The sequence below is a fragment of the Anser anser genome (genome assembly GCF_964211835.1).
Source record: "Anser anser genome assembly, chromosome: 24".
Lineage (NCBI taxonomy): Eukaryota > Metazoa > Chordata > Aves > Anseriformes > Anatidae > Anser > Anser anser.
Genome location: NC_139745.1, coordinates 5,962,140 through 5,989,478, shown reverse-complemented (window position 1 = coordinate 5,989,478; position 27,339 = coordinate 5,962,140). Strand labels below are relative to the sequence as shown.

Here is a 27,339-nt window from a genome sequence, read left to right as displayed (position 1 = left end):
AGCCACGTCCCCGTGGGGCGGCGGCCGCTGGCCCCGGAGTAACCAAAGTCGTCTTTATTAATTCCGGCGGTTTTGTTACAATAAAAACGGAGCCACGTGTCACGGTCACTGTACAGTGCTGGCAGGGCCGGGGGGCTCGGGGGGGCTCGGGGCGTCCCTTTGCAGGCACATCGCTAAAGCTACGGCGTGGAGGCGGCAGGGCCGGGCTGGGGGTGGGGGCTGCTGGCTGGGGGGGCTCAGTCCCGGGGCAGACCCCCCTCCTGTCACCAGTGTGTCCTTTGCAAGCAGCAGCCTGGCTCCCGCTGCCCGTGGTGTGGCTTCTGTGCCCACCCCCCCCCCCCCCCCCCCCCAGTAAGTGACACCCAGGTCTTTAGCACCGTGTTCTCCCCAGGGTACAAAGCAGCCTCCCCAAAAGCATCGCCCTGCCGCTGAGCCACCCACACCCCCTGCTGCAGGGGGGCACAAGCTGAGCCCACCCGCCCCAAAATCCTGCGGGGTTGCCCCAGGCCAGGGCTGGCCACGGGTTTGGGGAGGTGCCCAGCACCCATGGGAGCTCGTGGGCAGGGTGCTGGCGCGGATGGCATCCTCCCCTCCTGCCACCCACCAGGACAGCCCCTGGGGAGAAGGGGGCTCGGGGAGGGAAGCCCTTGAAGGGGTCACAGTGCAGGCAGGCGTCCCTTTGGGGCAGGGGCTGTGGGAGCGGGCAGCTGGGGCTGTTCCCTTTGGCAGCTGCTCTCCGAGGGCTGCCAGCACGGATACACCACACCCCTGCCCCATGTGGGCTGTGTTCGGGGTGGGGACACCGTGAACGTGCTCAGGGATGGGGACAGATGCAGCATCATCCCTGAATGCCCCAGGGAAGCACCCGTCGGGGATCTCCTGGCTCTGTGCACAGAGGCAACGGAGCTGGAGCATGAGGGCTGTATCCCGGGATGTCCCCTGTCCCCACAGGGCACCAGGGACATGACAACCCCCATCTGGGGTGTCCCATCCCCGCGGAACACCGGCAGCTTGGGGAGAAGGGGGGAACCCTTCAGGGAATTTCCATCAGCCCCACGCTGACAGCCCTGTCCCCGTGTGCAGGGGATGCCGAGGCCAGCCCCGGCCGGCAGCTCCGTGCCCGGCGTGCCCGCTCTGCTGTCCCCACACCAGGGCATTGCATGAGCCCGGCACTGTGGGGTCCTGCATGAGCATGGGGAAGTCTCCCCAACACTGCCGCCTCGCTCGCACGCCCTGCACCAGGTCAGAGAGTCGAGGGGGAACCGTCTGCCCTGTCCCCGAGGTGCTCCAAGCGTGCGGACAGACAGATGGACAGACAGATGGGAGAAGGGGGCAGAACGGGTGCAGGACGCCAGTGCTGATGCTTGGTGCGAGGGAAGCGGGGCTGGGGGTTTCTGCTGCTCTGGTCCATCCCGCCCGCCAGAACACAGCTCTGGTCGTGTGTAGTTTCTGTTTTATTCCTTAGGTTATATTTATATATGTGTATAGGTCAGGGACCCCTGGGTTCCCCGCGCACCGGGGCAGGAGGCGGGGAGCGGAGCGGGGCTCCGGCTGGGCACGGGACTGGGGGGCTCAGGGGGGCCCGTCCCCACGGCCGCGGGATTGCACTGAGTTACAGAGAGGCGGGGGGGGGCCTGCCTGCAGCCCCCTCCCCTCCCACCCAGCAGGGCTGGCGGCTGGGGTCACCTCTCCTTCGGACGGGACAGGGACCGAGGGGGGCCAAGGGACAGAAGAGCTGAGACACGGCCCCAAAGAGGGCAGGGGGAAGGAAGAGCCCTGGACCCTGGCAGAGGCGGGCAGGGGCATGCGGGCGGGGGGGGCGACGGGACGGGGCAGAACCGGGTTGGTGTTCATTCACCGTCGGATCCATGAAACGTCTACGATAGAAAAAGAGAGAAGCTGTGAGTGGGCCAAGCGCTGCCCCCAGGGTGTCCCCGCGGCCCCCGATCACAGTGAGCGATGGACGCGCCATCCAGTCCGGGTAGAAAAGCCGAGGCCCCCCCCCTTGTCACAGCCGGGTCTGCGCCTCGGGGATGTAGATCTCGATGCTGTCTGCGCTCTCGGTGGCCGAGTTCTGGCGGAAGGAGGCGGCGCGCTTGGCTGCCAGGAGCCGCTTGCGGGCCTCCTGCCGCTGCCGGTCCACCGAGTCCAGGGAGCGCTCCTTCACCGGGTGCACCTTGGAGCGCGGCGGCTTCTTTGGTATCGGGGGAGGCACCTTCTTCTCCTCCTGCACGGACAACGGGGGAGCCTCAGGGTGGGCACGGGGCCGACCCCTCGTCCCCCTTAGCCCCCCCCTGCATGCGATGGGGAGGTGAGATGAGGCCGCGTGTCCCTTCAAACATCGGCGCGGGGCTGTGCGCCCGCAGCGTGCACGTGCGTGGGATCGTGCCTGGCCCTTTGCAGACAGCGCTGCCCAGAATCCGGCTGCAATATCGCAGCAGAGGAATGGCCTCGTTTTTTCCTGTTCTTTGTTTTTCAAGTGGTTGCTGAAAGCACCCGCTGGTTCTGCCGGCGGTAGCTTGGCAGCAGCAGTTTGGCCACAGATGTGTTTGGGGACGAAGAAGGGAGGGATGCGCACAAGCACCAGCCCTGTGCTCCCCTACCAAGCCCTGCCCTTACCTTGGGCTCGATGATCTTCCACCCGTTGGCCTTGAGCTGCTGGAGCTCCGCAAACTTCATGCTGACATCCTCGATGGAGAGCTGCAGCAGGTCCCAGAAGCCAGCCAGGTCTTGGAAGGTGGGCACTGGGAAGGCATTGGGATCCTGCGGGGACAAAAGGGGCCACATCATCCCACAGAGCATCGGCTCTGCTGCCCCCCAGCCCACCAGGCTGAGCTGCAGCCCCGCTCACCAGCCCCAGGATGCTGGGCAGGCACTCACCATGTTCTGCTGGCAGAGTCGGTAAAACTGCTGCACCTTCTGGGACATGAGGAGCTGGGCGCTGCCCACGGCGCTCCGGATCTTCTCCAGTACTGGCAGGGCCCAGGAGAAAGCAGACGGTCAGATCTCCCATGGGGACATGAGCATCCCTTCCCCATCGCTTGGCAAGGACCCTGCTCCATCATTTGGGGTCCCCAAGGTATCAACCCTGACCCCAACCTCTTGAGCCAAGTGGCATCACAGGGGGGATGCTCCAAGGCACTCCGCAGGTGGGAACCGTGCCAATGCAGCCCCAGGGGAGCCCGGCCCCGCAGCCCAGCCCCACTCACTCTCCTCCGGCAGGTCGTAGTCCTCGGCCTCCCGCTCCATCTGCTGGCACCAGCCCTCCATCTTCTCCACCTCCGCCTGCAGCAGTTTGATGAACCACTCGCCGTCGCGGTGGCACGGGGAGGCACGGCCGGAGTCGGGGAGGCTGCGGGAGCCCCGCTCCACCCAGGCGTCGCGGCGGGGCACCTCCACCGCGTCGTACTGCATCTGGTAGTCCTCCCGGTACGCCCACTGGCCTTGCGTGTGCACCGTCTTGTACACTGCATACTGCCGGCCGGACTCGGGCTCCGAGGAGTGCCGCTGGAAGGGGCGCCCGAACTGCAGGGCTTTGTCCTCGGTGGCCACGGCCAGGCCGGCGAAGCCCTCCAGCTCCAGGTCCGCCTGCACGCCCGCCGTCACGCTGTTGGAGCGCTTGAAGCGAGCTCGCCTGGGGAGAGAGAGAGCACGTGGGGACCCTTGTGGTGGCTGCACCAGGGGTGCAGAGGGTCCTGAGCCAGCCATGACGTTCCTGCCACCCCTGTCCCCCCACTAGTGGCATCGTGGGCATATGTGGGGTGAGGGAGGCTCGCAGGTGAGGCTGGGGATGCACGGTGTCTGCAGGGACAGCCCTGAGCAGCTGCATCTTGCCAGTCCTTCATTTCCTGTGCTCTTAGCCCGTTTCCATGGCTACCAGTGCTGGACGGTGCTGGAGGATGCCGAGGAGCGTGCACCGGGGTGGGTGGGCACGGACCCAGAGCTCGCTTCCTGCGGGCTGTGCAGGTTCACAGGCTGTGAGGCTCACAGCGCTCCCATCCCAGGCGAAAAATCACATTTTTTTTGCAGAAAAATGCAGAGGTTTCACCTGGGCCTGGGCCGGGTTCCAAGCCCAGGGCTGAACCCAGCAAAGGAGCCCCCAGCACAGTGTGGGAGCAGGAGAGCCCCTTCCCCGGGCTGTCCCTTTGCAGCAATGGGGTGTGAGTGCGAAGGCCAGATCCTGCCCCATACGGGGGCAGCCAGCCTAGGATGAGGATGGTGCTGAGCTCTGGGGGAATCAGCTGGGAGGAGAGAGGGAGAAGATGCTGCGGCAGGAACCAGGGGGATGTGAAGCTTTGCAACGGGGGAAAGCCACGGCCAGGAGAGCTTGGCAGGGCTCGGCGCAGTGCTCGGGGCACGGCACGGCCTGGCCCCTCGGTACCTTTTGTCTTCCTCCACCTGCACCCCGATGGAGTGGAACTCCCTCTGGCTCCGGCTCTCCGTGTCCGAGTCGGAGATGGCCTCAACCTGCCGGGGACAGAGGGAGAGTGAGCTGGGCAGCCCCACACCTCGGGCGCTTCGGTGTGCAGCACCAGGAGGAGAAGGGTGCACCCTTGGGAGAGCAAGGGCGAGCCGGCGGGCACAGGGGTGGCATTAGGGCCACCGTGGGGACACACCAGCAGCCAGGGGACGTGCAGCAGCCGCTCAGCATCACCCACACAGCTTGGGCAGACTGGGATTTGGGGCTCAAACCCAGGCAGAGGAGCGAAGCCCACCTGGACGCCGATGGAGGGACGCCATTTCCTCTGCCGAGCCAAGCTCCGCAGCTCCTCCCGGCCGGGGATGGCCTTGATGATGAGCGTGGAGGGCTTGGGGGCGGCGCGGGGCTGGACGGGCGGCAGGTCGAGGGACACGGCCGTCACCTTGGAGCTCTCCAGGCTCTCGGCCGAGTTGCAGCGGGCCGCGGCGTCTTTGGACCAGGCGGGGCTGCGGGCGACCTCGCCGGGCAGGTAGCTCTCGTGGGCAGACTCGGTGCTGCTCTGCGCCGTGACGGAGATGAGGGGCTTGGCTTTGGTTCCTGGAGGGATGGGAGGTGGAGCTTTTCTGTAACTGAAAGCTGTTGTGGGAGAGGCGCAGGATGAAAAGGCGCGTGAAAACACAGACACTTTCTCATTTCCTACCGCGAGCGAGGGCCCCGGGGAGCGGCGCCCACCTCCTCCCGCAGCGAAGGGCCCACAGCCCGGCCGGGTTTGCACCTCGGCTGGCGCAGACCAGCAGGGCCACAGACACCAGCTTGGGTTAGCCCTGCAGGACCCCAAGTGGCCATTTGGCCAGCTTATCCCCAGAAAGGGACAGGAACCTGCCCCGGCCCGTGCTGGATCAATTGCCACAGCATGCAGCAAGAAGGGGGAAAGAAGCAGGGGGAAGGACAGAAAATGGATGCTGGGGACGCACAGTAGACCCCAAATGAGGGGCTGAGCTATGAGCAGGATGCTCACACCCCACGCTGGGGGCTGCGGGGGGCTGGGGCTTGAGGGGGGCAGCAGCCCTGGGTGAGCAGGTGGGGAGACGCGGGGACCCTCGCGCTGCCGATGCCCTGCCACCCCCGGGACTCACAGGTGCTGGGCTTCAGGATGCTGCTGGTGATGGGAGGCCCGGGGGGGGCCGACATGGAGAAGAGCGAGAGGCAGTCGTCGTCCTGGGAGCAGCCCGCCTGGATGGCCCGCAGGTAGCTGTGGCTCCGCATGCGGAAGCAGCCGGGCAGATCCAGCGCCTCCACCGCCTGCGACTCCACCTCGCCGAAAACGGACTCGCACACAGCCTCGAACTGGTGGTTGAGCTCGTCGTTGATCTGGGGAGAGCGGTGGGTGATGCTTGGGGTGGCGAGCGGGGGACGGAGCCCAGCGGGGCAGGAGGTGCTCAGGGGAGCGTCTGCCCTCGGTCCCCGCCTTGGGGACACGTCCCAGCTGGGACAGGAGGCCCTACCTGGCCGGTGGTGAAGGAGCGCCCGTAGCCCTGTCCCCGAGGGAGCATTCGAGGTGGCGTGCCGCAGCTGGGACAGTTACAGATATATGAATCAGAATAGTGCCTACTTGCAAACCTAATGAGAGACAGTGGGAATAGAAGGGATGGCACCAAAAGCAACACATTCCAGCCGAGCGTTTGGAAAAGCAGCCGCAGCAATGCTCCCGCAGGCCACCACTTGCCCCCCGAGCTCTTGTGAAGACCCCTTCCCACCTCCCCAACCTCCCAGGGGGGCCGGGGGCTTCCTGGCTCCTGCCGGAGGTGGAGGCTGAATGCCGGTCTCCAAAATCGTGCTGCACCACGCCTGCCTGGTGCTTTGCTCTCTGCCTGGGTCTGGCACAGAGATGCTCAGAGTGGGGTCCCCATGGCAGCCCCCCCGAGGTGGAGCTGCCCCTGGCACGGTGTCATTGTGCGTGGCTGTGGGCTCTGGGCACAAGCGGTGGCAGCAGCACATGCAAGGTCCCCGCTGCAGCTCTGCACCCATGCACGCAGCGAGAAGCTGCAGCGAGCGCTCCTGGCAGCCTTGCAAAGATGGGGGGGTCCCCAGCAGGGCATCCTCACCACCCCAAAAAGCCATCCCGGGTCCCCACTGGTACAGAGCCATCGGGAGAGGGGCAATTCCGCGCGACGGGCAGCAGGGACAGGGACAAGGACCAGGCCCGTTTTCCCCCTGGATCTGGGTATTTTGCAGCCATCTTGCAGTTTCACCTCTTCTCCCAGCCTTCGCACGTGGCTGCGGCCCAGGATCCCTCCCCAGAGCCCAGCACCAGCCCTTACTTGCTCCTGGCCTGGTCGGCGCTGGAGGAGCGGCGGTAGCTGTCCCGCCGCGTGGCCGCCCGGGGCGATATTTTGGCACTGGCGTCCGAGTCGGCGCTGTCCTCGTCGCCCATGGCCTTGATGTAGCTGCCGCTGCGCATCCGCCGGCAGGGGATCTCCCCGTCCTTGCCCACCGCCGGGTACCCGCTCCACTCATCCTGCGGCACCTGGGGCAGGAGGCGAGCGTGGGCGCGCGCGATGCCACGAGCCAGCCCGAGCCCGGCGTGCGCGCCCAGCCCGAGCCCAGGGTGCGTGTGGAACCTCTCCTCTGCCCTCCCTGCCCCAAATCCCGGAGGGCTGCTCCTTCCTGGCAGCCTCAGCTGTGTTCCCTGCTTGCCCCATATGGGGTTGTTTCCCAAAACCCGCTCCCACCTCGCAGCCCCCCCAGCAGGCGCGGCTGGGCCAAATCCCACCCATGCCAGCGCGGCCACCCGGCTGGTGGCCGTGCCGCCGGCACCACGGGGTCCTTACCAGGCTGCGGTGGCAGGATGGCGTCCCTGGGCCGTGCGGGGAGGGCGATGGGGCCGGCACCCTGCCCCGATCCCCCCGCTGCCGCCCGCCCTCAGATTGCCACTCACTGTCTCCTTCCCCCGGGAAAGGGAGCGAAGAGTTAATTAGCTTTTAATTGAAAGGGGGGTGACCTAGAAGGGAGCCTGGTGACGTGACGGGCCAGGCGGTGGCACTGGGCCAGGCACTAGAGGGATAAAAGCCCAGATGAGGGAGAGGGCACAGGACTGCGAGGAGCCTGTGCAGGCAGCGCTGCTTCGACCCCAACCCACAGGACTACGGGGCAAGAGATTGCAGCGGTGCTCTGCTAGGGGACCCACAAGGAGAGGGGACAACAGCAGCAGCGCAGGATGAGGCTGCGCTGGGGACAGGGAGCAGAGCTGGCGTTGCATGGCCCCACACCGCCAGGGATGACCAGGATGGAAGGATCCAGCCCCAGCTCGTCCCACAGCATCTCTGGCCGTGGTCCCATGGGGCAGCCCTGCCCGGCCCCCTCACCTGCAGGTACTGGTAGGCTCTGTCTTTGGCCTTTGCCTCCTGAAGCATCAAGGTTTTCTCTGTGCCGCCGGCACTGGGGTAGGCTTCGCGGGCTTGGCTGACAGTCATGGTGTGCCAGGCACTCCTCTTGAGCGTCTGGCCGTCCAGAGACATGGACATGCCGGCGCAGGCCAGGCATTTTCCTTCCCCACCGCTCTTTAGACTCTTCAAGGTCAAGTCTCTGAAGGCACTTTCGGGAGCGTCCACGCAGTACTGGGTGCCCTGGTCCACGGCGTGCCGGCCGGACACCATGTAGCTGCTGTCGCTGTCCAGGTTGTCGTCGGAGCTCCACCAGCCCATCATCTTGGACCGGTGCCGGGAGTCCACCTTGCGGTCCTTGCTCTTGCTGCGCTTGCCGTGGCGGGACTGGTGGTGGTGGTGGTGGTGGTGGTGGTGGTGGTGGTGGTAGCCGTCCCCGCGGCCGTCCATCTTGGTGCCGTTGTAGTCCCGCTTGGCCGGCGCCTCCAGGGAGTGCGACTTGGCGAAGAGCTTCTGGACGGAGTGGACGAGGTGGCGGATGCGGCTGGGGCTCTCGCTGCGCGGCTCGGCGCCGCCGGCCCGCGGGTACTGCAGCGTGTGGAAGCCGTCGTGGTGCAGCGGCAGCTGCTTCTCGAACTGGTCCAGCAGCGTCGGCGGCAGGCGGTTGATCTTGCTGGCGGGGTGGGCGGTCGCCATGCATTCGTCGCAGGAGTCGTAGGGCTGCTGCTGCGCGTGGTGCATCCTCGGGAAGGTGCTGCTGGCGCTGCCGGAGGGCGGCTCGCTCAGGGGCCCGCCCGGGCACTCGCCGGCCGCGCCGGGGCTCCGCGCCGGGCAGAAGGGATGCTCCAGGGAACACGGCTCGCTGGGGCTGAGGAGGTACGGCTGCCGGCCCTCGGGGCCGTGCGCGACGTAGTCCGTGGGATGCTCGCAGTCCTCTGGGATGCAGCGGCAGCGGTGGCCGGAGGAGTGCTGTGCCTGGCTACGCTCCCCATGGTAGCCCTTCATGGTGTCAGCACCCGCCCCGTAGCCTCGGCATCCTGCAGGGCTGTCCCTGCGGGCTCACCTGCGGGGACAGGCACGGGCACACCGTCACACTCCCCTCCGCCATCCCAAAACCCCAATCCTGCACGGGTAAAGTGTTTGGGCTGCGCTGTGTGGACAAACCGAGGAGGCCAGGAAGCTCCTGGGGCAGGATCTGGCCCTGGCTGAGCCCCTGAAACCCCACCTGGCATGCTGGGGACCCGGCCAAACCGGGGCACAGACAGGCAGCGGTGCCAAGCACGCGCGGGGCTGCGGGGCTGCCTCTCACTTGGCTGCCCGGGTGGATGCCGAAACGTGGGGATTTCTAGGAAGAAGCAGCAGCCGGCTACGAAGCATTCAAAGCAGATAGCTTGCAGACGGTGAGGGAGGACATTTCAACATCATCAGAAACTTGTTTTCTTCCCCGACACCAAATATTATGAAGTGTTTTTCCATTAGGAAAACGGCTCTGGCTGAGTTTTCCAGCCGTCGCGATTCACAGAGCCGCTAATGAGCTGGAGCGGGGAGCGGGACCGGGGGGGCTGCCGCGGCGCTGACATCTCCATCCAGCCCGTCCTCCCACCCAGCCGCCGTGCTGCCTGAGCGCCGCCGCCACCCCGCATTTACAGCAGCTCCCTCGACACCTCGCGTTCCCCCAGTGCCTCCATCCTCTGCCACCACGTGCCCGGGCAGCACCACCACGCTCGTGTCGCTCTCGTTTAACCATTTCCTTAAGCAAAAGCAAGAACGTCGCATCAGCCCTGCTCCAACAGAAGTGCCTCTGCCTGGTGGCTCCGGGACTGGCTCTGTCCTCGCCACGTCCCCAGCTGCACCACGGTGCCGTGGGGATGCCCAGTGCCATACGCACCCCTGGGGGATTTGTCTTCCTACAGCCCCTCCAAGGCCCTGCCTTGGGTACGACTGTAAATGAGGAAAGTGCTTATTCTCCAGTGTAGCTTGGCTAATTAACAGGCATCAAATAATGCACGTTATCATATTTAGCGAGGGTGACTTGGGCACCTTGTCTCTGGGATCAGATTCAGGCGAGGTGGCTTCTTGTGGAGCCGGATCAGCCTCCAGCCACGGTGACATGTCCGGGGACAGCCCCCAGGGGACACAGTGGGGACGAGGAGCCCTGGGGGCCACAGCCAGCCCAGCCGGAGCATGGGAACAGAGCTGTTGGGTGGGGAGCTGGGGGGAGGATGGACGAGGGGCCCCCAGGATGGCCGGGGGTGTACAGGGATGGAGAGGGAGAGCTCTGGGAGAGGACAGGGACTTGACGCCTCCAAGCGCAGCATGGTCTGATGGAGCTGCCAGCGTTGGCAGCAGCCGGGGAGTGTGCTCCCCCCCCCGGCAAGCCTCTCCCCTCGCCTTTCTTCCCAGCTTCAAGGCTGGATCACTCGGTCCCACTCGTCTCCCCCCCGCCCTCGTAATCTTGCTCCTGCTCTAACGAGGCTCGCTAATTGCTGCCTCTTAAGACGAAGGAAGCTGCAGCATGCTACAAAAAAGAAAGGCCTCTGCCCTCCCGGGGGAGCTGCGGCGACACGGGCGGTCAGCAGCAGGATGGATGGACGGACGGACGGACGGACGGATGGATGGATGGAGAGATGGGTGGTGACCACAGGCTCCCTCCCAGCCCCAGCTCTGCCTCCGCGGGCTGAGCTATCATCTCACGCTCACGGAGGGAAGTGCTCAGCTGATCCAAATATTGCCACCACATCAGGAAGAAGGAGTCACAACAGCCGAGCAGCCCGTTATTAGGAGCCGGGCGGGCTTTTGTGCTCGGGAATTGGAGGAATTAAACAAAGCCAGCGCTCCGGCGAGGCAGCACCACGGCTCCCCCACAGCTGCTGGCAGCAGGAAGGGGACGGGAGCGCTCCTGGGGGGCTCTGCATGGGCAGCGTGGTTGGGGGTCCTATGCAGAGACCCCTGGGAGCCTTCCTGTCCCCACATCCCACAAAATCACAGACTCAAAATGGGGGAAAAAACCCAGCACCGGCTGGATTTTGTGCCATTTAACACCAGGGTAATTACCACCATTGGGAACCTACCACCCACACAATTATGTGCTAGGATAAACTGGAAGAGCATAATTACCATTACAAATAACTCACTTCTTGCCTTTATTGCATCCAAAGCCCGGAGAAACTCCCAGCAGCAATTCCCTCGCCACCAACTTCCTCCTGACTTTTGGTTCTGCGGCTTTCCTGCCCACCCCAGGGTCGGGGGGAAGGACTGGGGCTCGTAACCCCCGGGGTGCTGCTGGGCTCACCCAAACTCAGCTCCCCGCTTCACTTCCCACAGGGGCCCTTAGTAGAGGTAATTCTGCTTCCTTACACCGCCTGGGGAGATCTCAGCCTCGGCAGCAGCGCCGTGCTGCTTCCCCCAGCTGCAGGTACCCGGTGCAGCCCCCACGGAGCCCGGACCCCCGGCACCCCCCCGACACCCCAGTCCCACCCAGCACCCCTGGGCACGCGATGGGGAGGGGACAGGATTGCAAACCCCGCTGCAACACCTGGGTCTGGCAAAGCGTTGCAGCGCAAAACGAGGCTTTGCAAGGTTTCCAGGGCACACCCAGAGAGGCAGGCCCCGGCTGTGCACTCACCGCCCGGCGCTCAGGGGGATGCTGTCCTCATGGCCCGGCCGCTGGCTCCTCCACGCAGGGTGTCCCGGGGGCACCAAGGTCTGCAGGGAGAGGAAGCAGAGGGAGGAAGAGCAAGAGCGGTTGTCCCCAAAAAAGAGCCTGACCCAAATCCCCCGGGATTTTTAGCAGTGCCTCCTTCCCTCCTCCGACCGAGGCAGTCCCATGGCCAGCGCAGCCCCGCACGTGTTTCGCCCGGCTACGCCCCAAAACCATCCCCAGCCACATCCTCTTATGCAATTCCCTGCCAGCGGGCGCCGGAGCCGGCCCAGCGGCTGCCTCGCCGTTGACTTTGATTTGCTCTGGATCCGGCCATATGCTCCACAAAGGCTCCTCCTGCCACCTCGGCTTTCCAGCGCGAGCAAAGTGATTTTTTACAGCCGCTCGCCCGGCAGAGGCGCGCAGCGAGGATGGCGCGAGCCCGGTCCATTCTGCTTTGCAAATTAGCGACAAGTTTGGCAGCGCGGTTCCTGCTGGGGATCTTTATGGCTCGTGATGAAAGCAAGAGAGAACAAACACGCAGCTTGAGCTCCCGGCACCGCGTGCGAGCTGGAGTCTGAAAAAAAAAAAAAATATGGTCTTCCCACTTAGGAGCTGAGCAAATTTGATCTACAGTCGCTGGATGAAAATAAATACGGAATACCGCCAGGTCGGTTCCACCGTGCTTTTAATCTATTTACTTTTTCCCAACTAGTTGTAAGCGAGAAGGATTGCAGAAAGCAAACATTTTATTTTATTACTAATTACTCTGTTATTTTATTAGGCTGTATTAGTAAAATTTACTCAGCCTGAAAAAAAAGGGGGCTTAGTAAAGGAATCACCTAATTTAGTACATAATTCTGCGTCGGGTAATTATTTTCTTAAAAGTTGAATTAGCTGAAAGCAGCTCATGGATATTTCATTAGTTGTGTCAGGCAGGAAAGAGATAGTGTAATTAGTCAGAAGTTTGTCATTCCTGTAAGTAATTACTTTACAGGGAAGGGTGAGGGCAGCCCCCTTTGGCTGTGCTCGCTCGATGGAGCCCATGAGGGTCCGGGGGATCCTCCCCAAAACCACAGGGGGGGATGAGTGGAAGCACCACGCTCCCCTGGAGGAGCCAGCTACGGGATCATCCCCTTCCCAAAGCGATCCCTGGTGCTGTCCCCCCACCCCGACCCCTCCTGGGGTCCCTCTCCCCAGGGACCCCCTGGCCCCCACAAGCCCAGCCTCAGCCCCGTTTGCGCAGAGGATGCCGTGCCCAGCGCCGTGCCCAGCGCCAGCGCTCCGAGAGCGCGCTCCCGTGCAATATTTATGATGCAGCAGGCACGGATGGAGCACAGCCGTGAGCGGGGAAGGTAGGTCAGGAGCTCCGGAGCAGCTGAACACCGCGGCACCGAGCTCATCCAGGAGCAGAGAATTCAGGGAGAACAAAGGCAGCTTCGCCCCGAGCAGGGCACGGAGCGGTGCGCAGCCCTCTGCTTCCAGCGGCGCTCGCGCAGAGGGACGGGACCCAGCCCACGTGCTGCCCCGCCGGGCCCTCGGACAGGCAGCCGAAGGAGCCCCAGGAGAAGGCAAACCGGGACACCAAGCGAGCAGGATGCAAAGATCACAGCCAGCGTGCTCGGTGTGCTCAGGAAATCAAAGGCAGCTACCGGGAACGAAACAAAAATAGAGGGCTGAGACGAGCCCTGCCTGGGAAGAAAGCAAGCAGAAACGAGGGGCAGAACCCAAGCAGAGGCAGCTTGAGATAAATAAGGGATGAGGATATTTTTTTAAAAAGTCATGAAGGACAAATGCCAGCTGAAAAAATCCAAATGTGGGCAGAGCAAGCGAGAGTCACCGAGCCTGCTGAGAGGGGCCAGGGCAGCCGAGCCTCGAGCACCACGTCCGGACACCCTGAGCCAGCTCCCGCTGCCTTCGTGCAGCCCCAGCCCAGCTGCAGGCAGCAGAGCCTGAATTATTCCCCTTCACTGATGCCGTTACTCGCAGGAGCTGCTCCGGCCCTGTGTGCAGGGAAGGGACCATTCCAGCTCCTCGGCCATCAGCAGGACCCAGCAGGGCTCAGCACCGCTGGGGTGACCTCAGCTGGGGACAGCAAGACCCCGCTGTCCCCGGGGAAGGACACCGAGCGTCGCTCTTCCCATCTGCCCCGCTCCGCACGAGGGGACTCCGAGGACAGGTTGTTTGATGGGAGTAGTTTATTAAGCACATGATTAATTTTGGCACCGGCACCGGCTGCCTGACAGCTCCTTCTCCCAGAGCTGGGGAGAGCGAGCGCGCGAGAGGTACTGCCTCTGCTGATGCAGCGGTTGGTGGGATGAAAAATCCTGCAATGCAGCACTGCTTCTTAATGAGCCATTTGTCTTTGAGTCTTCTTGACTCATTACCATGCCGGGAGAGGGATGGGAGTTGCCCCAAGTCCCCATCTGAGCAATTACTCCTCGAGCAGAGCGAGGAAATACTGCCACACCATGCCCCAGCTGCCGGGGATCCCGCACGGCCGCCAGCACCGGGACTCCCCGCCGCAGCGCCGCTGCCTCCGGCTGCCGCTGCCACCGGTGCCGGGGGGAGCAGGGCCCGGGGCCCCCGCTGCTGCCACGGCCTTGTGCCAGCGCTGGAGCCGATCCCCGGGGACAGCAGCCAGGCTCTGTCCCCAGCTGGAGCATCCCGGTGCTGCAGAGGCAAAGCCAGCGGAGAGGGGACCCCAGCGCCCCGTCCCCGTAGAAGAGCTGCTTCACAAGCAGCAAAACCCTTCACAAATGGGAGGGGATGGGGCCGGCAGCCAGAGCCCTGGAAGAAATTGGGTGGGAAAGAAAGGGGCAGGAGGAAGGGGCTGGTGCGAGCATCCTGCGGTGGGCACAGGGAAGGGACAGACAGGGCCATGGGGCTAACTCCTGCTCCCTGATGGGGCAGTCAGAGAAGCTCAGAGATGGATTAACGCACAGCACCAGCACCAGTGGCCTCAGGGTGCTGGGAGGAGCGAGTAATTAGGGATGAGTGAATAATTAGGACGGGGCAGCTGGGAAGGAAACGCACCTGGACAGCAAAGCAGTGCGTGCCGGCGTCCCCCCAGCTCATCCCTTCCCCAGCCTCCCTGCCACCGCTGCCCAAGCACTGTACGGCAGCAGGATTTGTGTCCCCACGGGGGCTGTCACCGCCCTCCGGTGTCACCGCCGAGCAGCTGGCGCGGGGCTCAGTGCGCTCCGACGCGTGCCCGCCGCCGGTGATGCCCACGGGCAGCTCCCCTCGCACGCACACCCAGCATCTGCCCGCACTGCCCAGGGCAGCAGCAGCCGGCACGCTGCCCCGCTGCCCCCCTGGCGGCTCGGCGAAGGTGACACTGGGGTCCCAGCGGGATGGAGAGCCAACAGTACCTCTGGAAGCCCATGCCTCATGGACCCTTTCCAGGCACCTGGGATGTGGCAGCCCCAGCGGGGACCGCACGGCTGCTGCCAGCTGTGCCGCAGCCCCCGAGATTGCAGCGGTGCCGGACGAACCCCCCTGTCCCCACCCACAGCCCTCAGCGTTTCCATTTCACCCTCCACATCCCCACCGCAGCCCGCTCCGTTCCCACCACGGGGAAGTGCTGCGTCTGCTCCAAAAGCCACTTAGCTCCCCAGCCCCGCGGTGTAATGACTTAAGCCTGGGATCGTTTCAAAGCTGCTTTCGCGAGCTCAGGGCACGCGGCCATGCCAAAAGGCTCTGAACGGCCACCAGTGCTGCTCTGCGCCCTGAATTCCCCCCCCACGTGCCACCCCCTGCCCCGACCTCAGATGCCGCCCAGTAAAACCAGTTTCCTTCGCAGCACCAGCCCTGTTCTGCGTCTCTCCCTGCAGCAGGCCACCTTCTAGCAAGCAGGCTCTGGGCACGGTGCAGCAGCAGAGCCCGAGGTCCTCACCAGGAGGGATGTCCCAGGCCACCGAGCCCCCCTGCCAGGCTGCAGCCCCCACCCCGGGGCCAAGGACTGGGACAGGCACCACGAGCCTGTCGAGCAGAGCTCGCCAGTGGAGGGCCCAAACTGCCGCTTTAATCGATGGGCTTAATTTGCAAAGCTGATGAAAAGCTAAATATTTAACTACATAATTCTGCACGGTGCTCTCGGCGTGGGCCCAGCGTGGGGGCAGAGCGTGCGGGTGAGGGGGACGCGAGGGCAGGGCGCAGAGCAGCGAGGAGCAGGGGCACGGCGGGGATGGGGGACACTGCTGGGACCACATCGGCACCGGTGTCCCCATCACACAGGGCACGGGGGTGGCACAGCCCCTTGCCCCCGGGCTGGGCAGTGCCATGGGTGTTCTGCTGCAGGCATCCCGTGTCCTGCTCCCCACCTGCCTCCCAAGCATCCCCCGGGAGCCATGCGGGAAGGGGAGCGCGGCCCAAGACAGGGAGCTGCAAAGGGCAGCAGGACGGGCCCCCGCGGAGATTACACCCCTGATATTCCTGCTACAAGAGCTTAGAGATAAAAGAGATTTACAGGATTTACCAGCAATACAAATTGAATATTTAATTTTAGCTGCAGGGGACGAGCCAGGGCTCAGCCCCAGCAGCACACGGAGGGGCGCAGGCGGCAGGCGCGGGGCCTCCCGGCCTCCTGGGGAGTCGTCTCCAGCGCTCAGGAGAAAACCAACGTCACTGGGAGCCGGGGGGGCGGGCAGCCCTGTGCTGGTGGGGCCAGGCACCCCCTGCCCCAGCCTGCCCCTAATCCCAGCAGCCACTTGCTGACTGCACGGCACAGCCTGGGGATCCCTCGGGATCGTCCCCAGTGCCGTCCGTGCACGGCCCCAGTGCCAGGAATACTCCAGGGGTGCTCAGGAGGGTCCCTGGACCCCACTTTCCATCCTGGAGGTGTCACTTGCCTGCCTCCTGCTTTGCCACAGGAGCACAGGCTGATGGGCTGGGGACAGCAGGAAGGGACAACCAGAGCTGAGCACCCTCCAGGATGGGATGGAGAAGCCCCAAAGGGGACCTGCCCCCCTCCTGCCCTGGGGACAGTGCTGCACGGGGTCCCCGGGGTGCCACCCAGCCGGGACCCATCCTGCCTCACCTCTCCTCGGGTGCACAGCACCGGCGCAGGTCCCGCCGCGGGGCGGGCAGGGGGAGGACAGCGCAAGATGAATGAGGGAGTCGAGAGGCTAATGGCATTGTCTGGAAAGTAGGTCGTGTGCTGAGCAAAAAGATATTTATATCAAAGCTCGGTCCCCCGCAGAAGCTCCCGAGCAGGGCGCAGGCAGCGCCACGAGCCCACGGCCACGGCCTCGGCCCCGTGCGGGCGGCACGGCCCCGACACCCTGCACCCCGTGGCACCCCATACCCCCACCCCACTGCCCCGGCCAGGGGTCGGCACCCGCTGTGGCCCCGGCTGGGCTCTCACAGTGCCCCGGCTGTGCCACTCTCAGGGTGGAAATTAGAGATGTAAAATTATCCCGACCGCGAGCGAGTCACGGCGGCTCCGCGCCTCTCGCTGACCTGGCTGATGGCTGCGGGCACCACGCGAGGAACCGCGCCGGGTTATTTGTAATGTAGCTTTTGCTAATGTGTAAAAGGCCCCTGATGCTCCCCAGACGGGCAGCCAGCGCAGGGAAGGTCGTGGTGGGATCTCACACCCCGCACACCCCCGTCCTGAGGCCTCAGCCTTGTTGCCATCCCCAGCCACGTCCCTTCCTGGGGGGGAAGATGCCCCGCACACAAAGCATCGTCCCCAAGGTCACCCCAGCTTTGCTGTGGGTGACCCGGGTACCAACCCTGCTCCACACCATGTCCTTCGTTCACACCCGCGTGCTTCCCATAAACCAAGGGAACCATCCCCGAGCACCTGGCTGGAGCCTGCCCAGAGGTTTTTACCCTTTTCCCCTGAATTTCCCCCACCCTGAGGGCTGCAGGTGCCCCCCAGCCCACGCTCGCCTGTCCCCATCCCGCACCCGGGCAGCCTTCGATGCGCCGGGCCGGCGCGGGAGCAGGTTGGTTTCCCATAATAGCTGTGTCGGCTGAATTTACAGCCTCGCTCCAAGTTATAAATAATAATGGCCTCACTCTTAAGTAGGGCTTTTCATCTGTCTCAAAGCCCTTTCCAGAGGACGTCTGCGGCATTATCACCATTTTATTAGCGTTTCGGCGGGCAGGAGAGCGAGACACGGAGGGAAGGGATGGCCGTGCCCACCACCCGGCTGCAACAGGGGCCCCGTGGGGAACGGGGACCCCGGAGCCCCCCCCATGGCGCAGCCCCATGAGAAGCGTGGCCAAATGGGGACCGGACGGCCCTCGGTGCTGTGCTGGAGGCACTGCGGTGATTTACACGGGCGGCGAGCCCAGGCCCTGCCGCGCAGATAAATCCACTTGAGGCAGCGATAAAACAGTGTCACCTCACCGGTAATCCGCAGCGCTCCCAGCACGCTGAAAAATCGCGGGGCACGGCACCACCCGGCTGCTCCGGGCTCTGCATCGATAAACGCCGGCCCCACGCCAGCCGGGGCCTGGGAGAAACCCGGGGTGTAAATCCTCTGCCCTGGCAGAGCTGTGGCAGGAGAGCACCCCTGGGCGAGCACCCCTGGGCGAGGGCGAGCAAGCACGGCGGGTGCCCGACCACATCCTGACCCCTTGAGGTTTAGGATTTGCAGCAGCCGGGTGGGACCGGGGCCGTCCCCAAGCCACCCCCGTGCGCCCCCGTCTCCCCGGGCAGCAGCGATCCTGCGCTCCTCTGCTCCTCTCCCCGCCGATCGCAGCTGGGCTCCGCGGGCAGATTTATTTCCCTCTAAAAGTGCTTTGATCCGAAGTTATTTTTTGTTTACTAGCAACAAGGTATTGTAAATACATCTTTGCCGATAATTATAGAGTCTGGGTGCACACCTTAATCTCCATAAAATATCAGATGCTACAATTTGCCTGATTTAATGAGATCGGAGGCCGATACGCCGCTAAGGTGAGCTGTAAACTTGGGGAGGGGAGGAAAAAGATTGAAAATGCAACGAAAAAAACGTTTCCCCCACCTCCTCCTCCTCCTCTTGGGGTGCAGCACCCGGACCCCACAGCCCCCCGCGGCACCCACCCCCTGCGCCAGCTCCCTGGGTGGGCCCAGGCTGCGCCGCAGCAGCTTCACGCAGGGATGGGCATTTAGGGCAAACGGTGCTTTTTGTACCGTTTACCTCATTAAAAAACTCCAAAAGCTCAGAGGGACGCCGAGGCCACGCCGTGCACCGCGTGCCGGTGGAGGTGCGAGGACAGGGCACCGGGGTGGGGGGGCGGGGGCTGCTGCTGGCCCCATGCGCCCCAGCGGGTCCGGGTTATGGGGCGGGTAGGAACAGGGCAGAGCCACGCGTGGCAGGGCTGTGGGGTGGCTGTGGGGTCCCACACCACACACCAAGGGCAAGCCGGGGGTCTGGGGGGGCCGTGCTGGAGCAGATGGGGATGGGGCCCAGGCTGCAGGAGCTCAGCACCCCCTGCCACGGCCGTGCCGTCACCCCCCTGCCGTGCCCCTCTCCGGAGGGAGACCCCCGGGCAGGGGGCTCAGCGTGTCCGGGCGGGGGTCCCCTCCCCGCAGCAGGGGGGGGCAGCCGAGGAAGCAGCAGGCTCCTCGCCATACCGAACACCGCTGTTTCCACAGCAACCTTAAAGGCCTACAGCTTCCGCCGCGCTAACGAACCCGCGCCGGTGACGTTCCCGGGGGACGCCGAGCCCACCACCCCGGCCTCGGGTCACGGCACCCTCTCCCTGCGCCCGCCCCAAACCCATCCCCCCCACGGCCCCCGCACCCAGACCCCAGAGACGCAGGGGCTGGGGAGCCTTGCACCCAGCGGGACGGGCACCCCAAAACGCCCCCGCTGCCATCCAGAGGGCACCGTGACCTACAAACATCAGGCTGACGGGTTAATTAATTTCCTCCTTCCTCAGGCCGTTATCAGCTGGAAGAGAACATCACCTGAGACTGTTAATTGGGCTAATTATTCCAGGTTCAGATTTTGAATAATTAGTTACTGTTGTCTCCAGCCTTACTTCCACAGTTCTCTAAAAAGGGCAGGCGCTTTCCAGGCTCCCAGAACAAGGCAGGTGCTAGAGAGGGCAGGGGGCTGCGGTGGGGTCCCAGAGGGTGACAGCCCTCGCTGGGGACAGGAGGAAAGGAGGAGAGAGGGGGTGAGAGGAGGGCGGAGGGGAAACGCCCCCAAATCCCCCAGGCACCCAAGCATGGGGCCAGGATGCTGGCACCGCCTGCTCCATCCTACACCATACGGAGATGCCTGCCCCAGGCCGAGCTCCCCCCACTTTAGGAGCTGCCCACTCACAAACCACTCACAGCAAATTCCCCCGAGGGCTCGCACCGGTCCCCTCCAGGCATCCGACTGCTCCTCGGCTCCGGTCGGGCTCCCCCTGGTAAAATCTCAGCCCCGTGCTTTCAGGAATCGGGATTTCCCCCTTGGGTTTCCCACTGTTCGGCGTGGAAATGCACTCTGTCCGGGCAGGAGGGCAGGCACCTACCCCAAAAAGGGCCACAGCCATACTGGTGCCAGCCAGTACTGGTACTGGTGCCCGTGGGGACACAGGGACCTCCTGCGACCCCTCCTGGGACATGGGTGGCGGGTGCCACCGGGTGGCCCAGGCAGGGCAGAGGGGCGAGCCGAGGCAGCGCAGCCCCCAGCCTCCCGTACCCCAGGAACACCGTGCTTCCTCGCAGCCTCGTCCCCCACTATTAATAGCCTTCGCTAGCCTCCCTGGGAGCCATTTGCATATTTGATTGCAACTCCGAGGCGGGGCAGGGCCCTTCAATCAGCCGCTCCCGCAGCCTCATTTGCATGGGTTGACATTTTGTGCCGGGAGCGCTGACACCGCCACCGGGCGATGGGGACGTGGCTCCGGGGGTCCCAGCTCCCCAGCCTGTGGTGCAGCCCCCAGCACCCCCTGTCATCTGCTCTGCACCCACCCGGGGGAGCAGAGCCCCCAGCACCCCTCCAGCCTCCCTAAAACCCCGTGGAGATGAGGGAGCTTTGGGTGGCCCGTGTCCCCAGGTGGCCTGCGTCGTCACTTTCCAGCCCGACCCGCGCCCCGGCCCTGTCCAACCTGCCCAGCGGGGTAATTACCTGCCCGGCGGGGTAATTAGCAGCGCCGGCAGCAGGGCAGGGTGTGGGGTGTCAGGCACACCGGCGGGTTGGCTGCTCGTCCTGCCAGCCTGTCTGGAGCTGCTGCACATCAAAGGCCGGTGGCAGGCTGGGATGTGAGGGCCGGGACGTCCCCAAGGCGACGGGGGGGCTCCTAAACCTCAGCGCACCCATCCGCATCCTCAGGAGGGACCGAGGGGACACAGGGACATGCCACTGATTGTCCCGTTTGGCCACATGGAGCTGGAGCAGCAGTTGGAGCAGCTGGACCCAGCACGGCCACGTGGTGCCGGGCTGCACAGCACCGGGGGCAGCTTCTGGCCACCACCAGGCCACCACCATGGCCACCACCATGGCCACCACCAAGCCACCACCACAGCCACAACTAAGCCACCACCACAGCCACCACCAAGCCACAACCAAGGCCACCACCAAGCAACCACCAAGTAACCACCAAGCCACCACCAAGGCCACCACCAAGCCACCACCAAGCCACCACCAAGGCCACCACCAAGGCCACCACCACGCCACCCCACAGCCCCGCCGCCAGCCCCTCTCGCAGCCCCGGGGCCAGGGAGGCAGCTGCAGGAGGAGCCAGGCAGCCCCAAAGCCCCAGGCACACGGCTGGGAGCCGGTGCCAGCGCTGCCCCAGGCCATGTCCCAAGACGCCCTCGCCTCCCCCCGGCTCTTGGCATCACGAGGTGCGCGCTCGGCAAGACAAAACAACCCGGGGCGAGGCGTGGGATCGAGCCTGAGGACGGTGAGGATTAAGGGGGAGTTCTGCCACATCCCTCCTTGCTGCCTCAGTTTCCCCTCCCGGAACACACTGGCGATGCCGGCTCATTGAAGGGTTTTGGTGGCAGGGGAAAGCCGCACGGAGGGACCTGAGTGCCCCAGCCAGGCTGCCACCAGCACCGTGCCGAGGAGCAAAACGGAGACAGGCAGGGCTGGAAGCACAGATGTCGGCACCGGCTGTGCTGCTCCCCGGCAGCAGGGCCGTCTGGCAGGCAAACAGACGTGGGGCTCCCCGGCTCCAGCAGGGGCTGGGAGCAGGCCCCAGGGAGCCCCCATCCCTGGCACACACACCGGGGTGCAGCCCTGCCCTCCCCGTGCCACCACGGCACACTCGCTCCATCCGCACCGGGAATCTGCTCGGTGCTCTGCCATGGAGCAGGAAAATCCCTCCGGAACGCGACGGTTGGGCAAACAAAGGCCCACCCCAACCCACCCCATCCCATGGGGGGCTTGGGGAAGGTTCCCCCGGCTCCCCAGCCCCTGCTCTCCCAGCCCCAAGCCCTGGGCTCTGATCTCTCCGGTGCTGGGCCATCGCTCCCCCTGCACCCCTGAGCACAGGACAAAACCTCCGGTGTGCGCACAGCCCTGCTCCCTCCTGCCCCTCCACCGCAACAGGGACACCCAGCACTATGTGCCACAGTGCAGGGGGGGCCTGGAGCAGGGGGCACTCACCTGCATCCTAACCGAACGCCCTCACAGAGACCACCACATCCACAGGGGTGAGCGCAGCTTGTCCCCAAGGGCGAGCCCAGCTCGGGCACAGCACCAGCTGCCGGCCGCGCACAGCCCCGGTGTGTGCAGCCCCCGGCCCCGGCACGCACAGCACGGGGCTGCGGGGAAGGGAGGAGAGACCTCGGGGCTGGGCTGGGAGCTCCCCATCCCGGCCGGGCGAGCTCCAAGCTGCGCCGGGGCTTGTCTGGGCGAGGGCTGGCCGGGAGCCATACGCTGCACACCGAGACGAGGAGGTGGCTGCCAGCGAGGAGGGCTCGGCCAGGAAAGGGTTAGGAGTGGCTCCGCAGGGGTGCAGGGAACGGTCCCGAGGGGGTCCCGCTCAGCCCCCCCACCCCGCCCGGCACCCCCTTCTCCTTCCCTGCACCCCACTCACCCTTCCCCAGCCCCTAATCCGTGCAGTCGCCCATCCACGCCCGCCGGGAGCCGGAGGACGTTCGAGCGGCGGCGGCCAGGTTCGCTCTCTCCCCGCCAAATCCCCACGGGCTGCCCATGCCACGGCGGTGTCCCCAGGGTCACGGCCACCCGAGGCAGCGCGGCGGCCGCTCTCCCGGCCAACACCGGCACCTTCCAAGCCGGCGAGAGGCAGCGGCGGAGCCGGCGTCCCCGCTCTCGAGACACACCCCCGCGTCCCCACGCGCTCCAGCCGCCCCCGCGCCCCGGGAAGGGGCTGCCCACGCCGAGCAGCGCCCGCACGCCCCCGCGCCGTGCATGGCTGCGCACGGACGGACACGCGGCCCCGCCGTGCGCACGCACGGCTGCACAAGGCACGCGGGCACCGCCGCTGCAGCGCTCTGCACCTGGACGGCCACGCAGCCGCTCCCGCACCGCTCTGCGCCCCCCGCGCGCCCCCGCGCAGCAGCACCCCACGCACGCCCCAGCGCTGCTACCCCGCTCCTCCTGCACGCAGCCCTCGCCCCCGCCGGCCCCGCCGCGCGCCCGCGGCTCCCCAAATCCACCCGCACGCACCGTGGGGCTGGCTCCCCTCTCCCCCAGCCCCCCGGGGTCCCAGGGAGCTCGGAGCAGAAGCGAGCCGGGGAGCGCCGAGCCCTGCCTGCTGCCCCGCTGCGCCGATGCCGGCAGCACGCTGGGGCGCATCAGGCAGCCCCACCACGGGGCCTCATCCTGCCCCACCATCATACAACCACGGTGAGGACAGCCACAGCCAAGACACGCAGCGTTTCCCCATCGTGCCCCCAAACAGAGGGGTCCCCAGCCCCAGCAGAGCCCCGGCAGCCCCCTACAGCTGCAGCAGCGGGGCCGGGGCAGCGGCAGGTCCCCCGCCAGGCATCACGCCGGCATTCGGTACCTTTCAGTTTTCCGACGCGGCACCCCCGCACTCCCACGGCCAGGCTGTTCTCCAGCTCCGCTCTGCCCACCGCAAACTTCAGCTGATTCCAGCCCAAATGGCTCCTGGCCCCACCAGGAGAGGGACCAGGCGGGGAGCGCAGCCCCTACCCTGCCCGGCTCCCCGAGCTGCCTTTTAGGGCCAGGCAGACCCCGGGTGAAACGCCGAGCACTGGCACCCGCGCCGCAAACATCTGCTCTTCCAGCGGCCTCATGATTCACAGGTTATTAATTGGGGCTTGGCAGCGCTGGGATTTGTGTTTGCATCCCCTGGCTTCGCTCGGAGCCACAACTCGCTGCCGACAAGCTTCGGGTGCCAGAGAAGGAGCCAAAAGCAGCAATGCACCGGCCGCAGAGGAGCCGAGCCAGGACGGGCATGCGGGGCTGGGTGCCCAGCCGGGAGCTGGGTGCGGGGAGCAGCGCAGAGCCAGAGCCAGCGCGACGCCCGCAGCAGCACCCAGGGCTCGCCGGGAGCCCAGCACCACCGGCAGCGGTCCCCAGGGGGGCTGCGGCCCCTGGGTTGTGGTGGGGAGGCTGCTGCCTTGGCTCCCACCCGGCTGCTCTTGGCAGCAGCCCTGGGTGCTGTTGGTGCAGCCTGGCGAGTTCCCTGCCACGAAGAGCGCTTTGTTTGGGTAGGGTCTCCCGGCTGCTCCCGCGAGCAGTGCCGAGCTGCTCGGGCACCGGCTGCTAGCGAGGCTTCGAGGGAGAACTGCAGAGCAGCTCTCTGCTCGGGCAGCATCAGACAAAGGCTTTGAAAAGCCTCCTCCGAAGAGAGCCAAGAGAAATATGAATTCAGAAGCTGATTAGAAACCATGTCATGGCTCGTTCCAACTCCAGCATTTGGGGAGGAGTGAGCTGGCGGGGGGTGGGGGGAAAACGTGAGAAATTTAATTAGGATTTAGGGAAGGTTTTAGAGGCACTGACACAGGGAGAGGCTGGAGCACATCTGCTCGTGGGGTGGGGGACACCAGGTGCCTGGAGCGCCCCCGGCCCTGCGGAAAGGTGGAAAGTACAAATTAATTCTCCTTAATCTGACGGGCACTGGCTCTGCCGCCACGTGCTGCCGCCGCAGCTGGCAGCGAGCAGCCCGACCCCCTGAGGCTGAGCCCCCTCAGCACCCCATGGCTGCCACCGTACAGCCCCAGGTTTCGGGGACCGCAGAGCCCCGAGGCCACGCTGATGGGCACTACGCAGGTCCAGGAGACCTGGCACTGCTCTGCGTGTCCCCATCCCTTGCCTTCCTTGCCGTGCCTGCGCCACGGGGTGTACGAGGGATGCAGGCAGCCGCCTCCATCCACCCATCACCGGGATCCATCCGACCACCGGCTGCATGCCCAGGCCCCCCCGGCCCCCCCGGCCCCCGGCACGGCTCGGTGCTATTCTTAGCTCCCCGGCTCTGCGCTCTCCCAGGCAATGGCCCCGTGTATTACTATTATTGCTCGCTGCCAACGTCTCGAAGCAGGCAGCCAGGATCGTGGTGGGGCTTCCACACCCCTGTTGACCTGTCATTCGGTCCCTGTTGGGGTTTGGTCTTCAACAGGCTATTTCGGGAAATCCAATTTTATGGTCAGGAGGAGCACAAGGCACGCATTCTGCCCCTGAGCCGGGTCCAGGCTCTTCGCGTCGCTCACAACCAGATTTTAGCTTCGCCCGTGATGGAGAAGAGGGCCAAGAGTCACCTTTGGCTCCAGATCCCAGTTGCTGGCTCGGTGGGATCCAGGGTTTCAGTTCAGCTGATGGGAGAGACGCGAGCGCCTGCAAAACCTGGAGCTGGAGCCCCCGCCGCCGCCGCAGCACCTGGGCACTGAACCCGAGCGCGGGGCCTGATCCTGCTCACGCTGCCGGGCAGAGCCGTGGGGACCCCGCAGCAGCACAGCCGCTGGCCTCACGGCTCCTGCAGGGGCTCCAGGCCCCGCTGGTCCCAGCACGGCTCTGCCCCGAGCTGGCGATGGAGATGCAGAGCAGGACCCCCGGTGCACCCCGCCTGGCACCCCCCTGCCCTCTCCTCCAAGCACTGCCAGGGCTCAGTGGGGTAACGCAGCCCGAAATGCAGCTCACGCCTGTGTCTCCCCCTCGCCGATGCTCTCACTACCCCCCTAACTGGGGTGCTCCACACTTTGATGGCTATTTTTTCCCTCCTCCGCCCTCCGAGCGTGGCTGTGCCCGGCTCGGTGCCCCTGCTCGAGGCCGCGGAGCTGCCTCACGGCCGGGTGTCCTCGAGGGCCGGGGGCCGCGGACGTGTGCGGGAGGATGCTCGGAGCAGGGAGGTGAGGGACTGCGATGGACAGGAAATGACATCCATTTCCTAACGGAGAACCTGCGCTGCCGGCCGCATCCTGCCCCAATTTACACCAAGGGAGGCCTCCTGCTCTCAGCCCAAGCTCCCGCGGGGGCTGCTGGTGCCCGTGCCCGGCTCCGTCCCTTCCTGTGCGCTCGGGGCTTCGAGCTCAGCCCCGGCAGGGAGGTGACGTGCGGGGCATCACGGGATGGAGAGCGGCGAGCGGTCCCGGCGCCAACTCGCTCTGCAGGATTGGCACCGGGTGGAGGAACAAAATCCCATCATCCAAGGGGAAAGAAGGAGAGGAGAAGAGCGTGGCACCCGGACCCCGTGCACCCAAAATCTCCCGGTCCTTGCCGGCGGGGCCGGCTTGCGCCACGAAGCCTGGGAGCGCGGTGAGAGCCACGGCGCGGCTCGCACCCCACGGCACCTCCCGGCATCTGCTGGCACCCACCCAGCTGGGACCCGGCTCCACCACCCCGCACCACACCCCTCCCACCCCACGGCACCAGAGGCTGCCGAGAAGGGAAACCAAGGGGCTGGGGGGGCCCTGGGCCTGCCCGACCCGTCCCCGAGCCCTCCGCAGCGGGGCGAGCAGCGGGATGGCCGGCGTCGCCCCGCTGAAGCGCTGCCAAATCCTGCCCTGCCCGGGGGGCACCGGGAGGTGGGAGATGCCGGGTGCCCCCCTGCCCTCCCCACGCTGCCAGCAAATGCCCCCAGCCCCCCCCCGCACCCCATAGCTCCCCTCCAGCGCGGTGGGGCCGAGCGGGGACCCTGCGGGGCCGGGCACCTCGCGTGGAACCGTCCCGCGTGGACCAGCCCCGGGGCCCGGCGGGGAGGGCACGGAGCGCCCAGCGGGGGCGGCAGACGACCGCGGCTTCCCCGGGAGAGGCACGGGGGAACCGGGAAGACCGCGACGACCGTGAGCATCCCCGACGACCATACCCCAAAACCAAGCACCATCCCCGAGCATCCCCCCCCCCCCCCCCCCCCGGTGCCCGCTGCCCCCCCCGCGCCGTGCTCCGCGCCCTCGGCTCTTACCCGGTGCCTACATCCTCCGGCCGGGACCGGGGCCGGTGCCGGTGCCCGGCGGCTCCCCGGCGGCCCCCCGCAGCTCGTTCGGGCACGGCTGGGCACGGCTGGGCCCGGGCCGGTGCCCCACGCGTGGGAGCGCGGCGGGCGGCAGCATGCGAGTGGCGGCGGCCCCGCAGTGCAGCGCCGAGCGGCGCAGCCACAAGACGCGGCGATGGATTTTCCCCGGGAGGCAGAGCGGGAGGCGGCGGCGGCGCAAAATGGCTCCGGTGCGGCTCTGCCGCCGCCTCCCGGCGCCCCGAGACCCCCCGCTCCCCGCCCGCCGGGGCTCCTCGGCAGGGCCGGGGGGGAGGAGGTGGGGGAAGCCGCGGTGCCACGCGTGGGGACGGGGGGGATGCCGGGCGAGGGGTATCCCCCAGACCGTGGGCATCCCCCCCAGACCCTGGGCATCCCCCCCAGATCCTGGGCATCCCCCCCAGATCCTGGGCATCCCCCCCAGACTATGAGCATTGCCCCCAGCCCGTGAGCATCCCCCCAGACCATGGGCATCCTCCCCAGACCATGAGCATCCCCCCCAGCCCCTGTGCATCTCCCCCAGCTCGTGGGCATCCCCCCAACCCCTTGACATCCCCCCC

The 27,339-nt window shown here is 65.9% G+C and overlaps 1 protein-coding gene across 7 annotated transcripts; it reads right to left on the bottom strand.

Annotated features, from left to right (window-relative positions):
* Nucleotides 1-335: 335 nt before the first annotated feature.
* DLGAP3 (DLG associated protein 3) lies at nt 336-26,813 on the bottom strand. 7 transcript variants are annotated; one of them, XM_083810539.1, is made up of 12 exons: nt 26,714-26,813; nt 11,429-12,020; nt 7,786-8,866; nt 6,742-6,947; nt 5,926-6,040; nt 5,557-5,791; nt 4,716-5,056; nt 4,382-4,467; nt 3,210-3,634; nt 2,881-2,972; nt 2,620-2,763; nt 336-2,227 (listed from the first exon to the last, which is right to left on the bottom strand). In XM_083810539.1, the coding sequence occupies exons 3-12, from the start codon at nt 8,806-8,808 to the stop codon at nt 2,009-2,011; spliced, it is 2,886 nt and encodes a 961-aa protein (XP_083666665.1). In that variant the 5' UTR covers nt 8,809-8,866; nt 11,429-12,020; nt 26,714-26,813; the 3' UTR covers nt 336-2,008. The 7 variants fall into 7 exon arrangements, with proteins under 7 accessions (XP_083666665.1, XP_083666667.1, XP_083666668.1 ...); XM_083810541.1 differs by having other exon boundaries at nt 11,429-11,508; nt 26,714-26,766; XM_083810542.1 differs by lacking the exon at nt 26,714-26,813 and adding an exon at nt 23,357-26,636 and having other exon boundaries at nt 11,429-11,508.
* Nucleotides 26,814-27,339: the final 526 nt, after the last annotated feature.

What these genes read in the sequence shown, in the direction of transcription:
- DLGAP3 (XM_083810539.1), bottom strand. Translation starts at nt 8,808, where the DNA reads ATGAAGGGCTACCATGGGGAGCGTAGCCAGGCACAGCACTCCTCCGGC. An exon ending in GCTCCTTCACCACCGGCCAG is followed by an intron (nt 5,792 to 5,925) that starts GTAGGGCCTCCT and finishes CGCTCTCCCCAG; the next exon opens with ATCAACGACGAGCTCAACCA. An exon ending in GACTCTGCCAGCAGAACATG is followed by an intron (nt 2,764 to 2,880) that starts GTGAGTGCCTGC and finishes TTGTCCCCGCAG; the next exon opens with GATCCCAATGCCTTCCCAGT.